At 50.1% G+C, this 5,580-nt stretch overlaps 1 protein-coding gene across 1 annotated transcript in view; it reads right to left on the bottom strand.

Annotated features, from left to right (window-relative positions):
- AXIN2 (axin 2) overlaps positions 1–5,567 on the bottom strand; it is a 20,359-nt gene extending 14,792 nt beyond the window's left edge. The window contains exon 1 of the mRNA XM_026861305.1: positions 4,641–5,567. Coding sequence (XP_026717106.1) covers positions 4,641–5,464 — 824 coding nt within the window. The 5' untranslated portion in view covers positions 5,465–5,567. The remainder of the gene's footprint in view (positions 1–4,640) is intronic.
- Between the last annotated feature and the right edge of the window lie 13 nt (positions 5,568–5,580).

Here is a 5,580-nt window from a genome sequence, read left to right as displayed (position 1 = left end):
GGGGGGGGGGGGGAAAAAAGAAAAGAAAAAAAAAAAAGGAGGGGGAAGCATGGTGGGGAAGATAGGCCTCTCTGGTATGAGAGGCACGGGGCTGGCTGCAGGCAGGTATTCAGCCCAGCCGGGGCTGCATTCCTTTGCGAAGGAGGCCAAGGCATTTCTGATGGGGAGATCAAGATGTTAAAAAATATATATCTGGGAAGAAGAAAAAAAAAAAAAAGAGAGATAGTAAGGAATGTCACAGGAAAGAAGTTAAATCTTCAAAGATAAATTAATTCCACATGTGGGTGAAAGCTAAGTTATCCTACTACTGCTACAAAAAAGTTCCTCTAAAACCCACGTAGCCTCCTACTCTGATTCAGGGGGATGTGCAGTCCAAGTGACCCTTCCTAGGGCCTTGGGGGGGCTTTTGGGTCAACTGCGTAAGGGATGCAGCTCTTGCAACTATTTGGAAACTATCTCAGGTCTGGAGAGCACATCTGAGGACCACGAGGCTCAGGGGTGCAGGATGCTCCTGGAGGCTCCGGGTGCAGGCTGCTCCCCAGCACAAGCCCACCACCTTGGTGGGAGCTGTCTGTGCCACCCCTGGTTGCACCCAGGAGGGCTGATGTGCCATGGTCCTCCAGCTGGAGAGGCTGGGGCGGGGGCGGAGGCAGCAGGACCCTATGAATACAGCACAGGGAGAGGAGGTGTGTCCAAACGCAGCGTTTGGCAAGAGACAGTTAGAGAAAGTGGCCAGAACTAACTCATCTTCCCATCAGTACTGCACTGCAGCACTGATTCACATATCAGCACCTTATGAGCAACAAAAAAAAAACCCCAAAAAACAACAAAAAACAACAAAACCCCCTAAAGTTCACATACTTTTAAAAATAAACCCCCACACTCCACCTCCAACACACCGCCCCCCAGAAATCCCCACATCCTTTAAGAAAACCAAGGAGGGCTGGTTTGCTATGTTTAATTTTTTAAAAATTTTTATTTTATTTTGACCACCTTACTACAGTAATTGCGCCCAGATGCATCAAGTTGCCTGCAAGGGTTTTAAATTCCAGTGGAAAGCGGTGGTCTCCTGCCGCAGATGCTACACGCACAAACACACACCCCAGCTCCAAACTCAATATGCAAAGTGTTTTCAGCTGTCAGGTAGCAGTTGCTCTGGAGCTTCAAGGAGAATGTCTGATGTTTCTCGGCCTATTCTTATCTTGATGTGATGACACACAGCATGTAACTCTCTATGTGCTATGTTAGGCAATGGACATATCAGAGGTATTATAATGCCATGAAAATTTCAGGGGCTTTTGGTTGTTATCCCCTGTTATGAGGGTGCAATTTCAGAGTGTGGTTTTTTTTTTTTTTAATTGTCAAACTCTACTTCCTAGGAATAAAAGCACTCTGGCAGTTTCAAACCACAGCTTTATACAGAGAGAGAAGAAATTCTACAAGGAAGCATTTTGAGGCAAAATGGAATCTCATTAAGTGTTTTCCTGGGACAGACATCACTGGGCAATCATGGGTTTAAAAACAAAAAAGGAAAAAAAAAAAGCATGCACAAACCTGAAAAAAAAAAAAAAAAAAAAATAGTATATTTTAGCACAACTATGTTAATCACAGCTTCCATGCTCTAATTGTAGAACACTGCTTGGAGCATAGCTTTACAATGGCATCATTTACTTTGATAATTGAAGCCAAACTTGGTTCCAATAACTTCACACACAAGGAGCTCCACCGGCGGGTCCTTTCAAAGGCCAGGAAGCACTGGGAGCCGGCAGAAGGCCATCTGCAAGCCCCAGCCTTCTCAAAGCAAGGCCAGTCCCACTGATGTTAGAGCTTAATGGGAGGCAGATGAGTCCACCTTGGACTGAACGAAACCACGTTACACGGCGGCACTGCAAAGGAAGAAGAGCTCTCTGTGTACACAAAGTCGTGTGTGATAAATTTAGAAGCACGTATAAATAATAGCTGGAATTCCTGGAGCATGGGGCCAGGTCCAGCGCAGTGTGGGGAGGCCAGTTTTAACCGCACCACAACCTACAGGGGAGGGGAGTCGCTTTGAAGGACAAGAGGGAGGTTCTGCGTTTAAAATATTCCCTGTATTAGGGCTCCAAATATACAACCAGCAGCTCGCATGCATGCGCCCGTTCTGCAGCCAGGTGCAAACGCTGTGTTTTCACTTGACTTCTCCTGTTCCTGTCCATCACTGATGCTGGGGCCAAACAAAGTCTTTCAACTGGTACGGTTTCTGTGGTTTGCCGTGGTTTTGGCCCTGACTCCGTGCCCTGGGACTGCCAGGTGGTCTCCCATCCAAATAGCGGGCTGGCCCGAGATCGCTCTGCTCCCACCATCAGGTGTGCTCAGCCCAGCGCTCCCGGCTTTTGCGGGTATAATCACATTGAAACCCACCGAAGCGAATGGCAAGAGCCTGCACAGCACTTCAAAACCATAACGCGCTGAGCAGAAATTCTTTAATACCATCACACACACGAGGAGGGAGGTGTGGTTTGGCCACTCACCAGCAAAGACTTTGTGCAAGCTTCAGCTCCAATCCTAAACGCGATCCTAAACGCTGAGTGATGAGAGATAACCCATCCATATGCTCATCAGCTTCTAGCACATGCACGCACAAGTGGCTTCACAAACTGATAGCTCAGGGAGGAACTGAGAAGCATCTCAGCTTGACCTCCCTCACTTTGCATTGAGATCTCTTGGCCCCATGGAGAGCAAAAGCTCCTGGAAATTCAACAGAAGGTGATCAAAGCAAAATGCACTACCTAATGTCCTAGGAGGGTAGATCTGACATGTGAGGAGCAAGCTGCATTAATCCCTGGACAAAAAAGAAAAGAGAAAAAAAAAAAAAAAAAAAAAAAAAGCGCTAATCAGGCAAGCAGCCACTATTCTGCGAGAGCTCTCCCGGACAAGGCACATGTGGGTTTTTAGCAGGGCCTGCAGCTCTGGTAGAACATTACAGCCAAGCCCTTCCAGCACTGCATACCAACAAAGGCTGAGAGATAAAAGCATCAAACATCCCCCTCCTGGAAAGCAAGCGAAGGGCAGCAGTTCAAACCAAGTTCTGGAGAACAGCAGATGCTCAGACGGTAACATTCAGGCACGAGATGAGGATCCCAAGCCCCAAGTCCTCCCCAGAGCAGCTGCCAGCGAGTGCCCCCCCCCCCGGGCACAGCCCCCCAGCAGGAGAGGTGCAGAGGGCACGGCGGGGCGCAGCGCATCCCTCCTGCCCACTCCCACCAGCCCCATCACCCTCGGCGGGCAGGGAGGGCCTCCAGGAGAGGCAGAGGACCAAGGAGGCCTCTGGCTCAGCAGCACCCTCACGGGCAAGGGACCCCCCCAGCTCCCAGGGCTCGGCACCAGGAAGCCCAGCACAGCTGGAATTCCTCTGCAGGGCAGGAGAGGAGGGCACACTCCAGCAAAGCCTCCCCAGGAGAAGCCTGATGCCCTTTGATGTCCATGAATCACAGACACACTCTCAAAATCCCTGTAAACGAGATGTCAAACACTCACCATAGCAAACCCCAACCTCCTGGGCCAGCAGAGGAGAGCGCACATCTGCCAGCGGAGCCCTCTCCTCTCAGCCCTGATTCAACAATCCACATTTATGGCAAGGGTGGGGAGAGGAAAGAATACATTTTCAGAGGATTATACAACTCATCATTTGCTCATCAGAGTCTCTCTTCCCCATCCCTCCCCCCCGCACTTCGAGATGGCTCTTACTTTCTTCACCCTCACATCACTGTGCCATCAACATTTCCCACAAAAGAGAAGGGTTTGGCAAGGCAGATGCACCCTGAGCCAAGGGCACAGGACGACCCTGCCACCACACAACACTCCCCACATCCTCGGGAGCTGCCATTAGACACAACCACGTTTCAAGGAGTTCAACTTTGAGCACACGGTCAACACGAGAGCACCAAAGACCTACAGGAAAGCACCAAAGATCGACTATTACTCTCTACCTGGAACATCTCTATTACCTTAAGTCCTCAATTTTAAGTATCCTCCTGTATGCATTGGCTCAAAGCCACCCTAAATAGGTCTGACACGATACCGACACCCAATGCGATGGGAGAGGCTGTACATCACACACAGAGTCAAAATAAAAGCAGATTTTGTGCAAGTTGCAGAGTTTGATGTAATAAGCGCATACATTTCCTCCTCCAAGACCGCACAATTGCTTCCCACATAACCAACGTAGTTAAACACTGGTTGACGGTGGAGCTGGGGATACTAGTAGGTTACATTATTCATGCGTCTATATGATCCACTCTACTACTGCTCTTAATAGGTTTGAAAGTTGAACCAATAATTAACGCATGTCCGGAGGACATAGTTGCTATGAAGTTTTTGATCTACAAGAGAACTGAAAGAGCCAACAGGGCTCTAAGAGCACAGTATCTTGTTTTACTCTGTACAGAGGGGGGAAAAAAAACAAAACACCCCACCAAACCCAGCCAACGCCCCCCAAATTCCAGGGTTTGGAGGCGCAGGGAAGCACCCGTGCTCCCAGCCCCATGGGCAGCCCAGCCTCCCTGCCAGCTCCCCTGCACGCCACCCCACCAGCCTTCCCAAAAGGCACTCTCAAAGTCCTCAAAGTCCAAACAAAGCACAGTTTCCAGGGGTTCCCTTACCTGTATCCGTTCTCGATCGTTTCCGTAGCTCTGACGTTGGCCGTAACCCTCAACGTCTTGCTGGATAGTCCAACTACCGAAGGCAAGATTTTGTTTTTAAAGTCTGCACAGCTCCATTCCTCTTCTTCATTCAAGGTCGGGAGATAGCCACAGACAACCTTTAAGCTCCCCAGTCCGTTGCTGTTCATGTAAGCAGGATTCTCTCCTCCACTCCGTACATATTCGAGGTATATATCAGAAGTTAAAAACATCTGGTAAGCATTTTCCTCCATCACAGTCTGAATCTCAGTCTGTGCCTGATCAAACATGATAGAATCTATCTGCTGCTTCTTGATGCTATCCCTTATGTAGGTCTTGGTAGCAGGCTTGAGCTGCTTGGAGACGATGCTGTTGTTCTCGATGTACCTTTTGTATATAGCTTTGGCTACTCGTAAAGTTTTGGTATCCTTAAGGTCCATCTGCCTGAAGCCATTGCAGGCAAACCAGAAGTCTAAGGTATCCACACATTTTTCCCTTTCCAGGAAGGTCCGAAAAAGATAGGCACCATCTTGATCTCCCAACAAGGAATGCAAGGATTTGGTCCATCTGGCCAGAGGGGAGTCTGGAGATGCGCTGCCTTCCGGCTCCCCGAGGCCGTTCTCATTCCTCCGCGGGGCAGGAGGCACCGGCATGGCCTTGAAGCTTTGGCTTTTGGGGAGAAACGAGCTGGCGAGTTGCGGGCATGGTGCTTCTCCTTCCTCCCCCGGGACAGGGGGTCGGGGGGCGTCTTCCCTGAAGCTGCTGCTGGGGTCTGGGAGGTGGGTGAGGACCACAGCGCTGCTCATGGCTCCGGAGCCCGGTGGGGAGAGGGGCTCCCAGTTCCTCCAGGAGCTGCCTGAGCCTCTGCCTTCCTCTGCCTGGAGTCAGCAGGGGATCCTCTGAGCCTCCTCTCTGCAAAGGG

This window comes from Athene cunicularia (assembly GCF_003259725.1).
Source record: "Athene cunicularia isolate RWA chromosome 18 unlocalized genomic scaffold, athCun1 chr18_part1, whole genome shotgun sequence".
In the NCBI taxonomy this organism is placed as follows: domain Eukaryota; kingdom Metazoa; phylum Chordata; class Aves; order Strigiformes; family Strigidae; genus Athene; species Athene cunicularia.
Note: the sequence above shows the minus strand (reverse complement) of the source record. Positions and strands in the feature narration are given on the sequence as shown.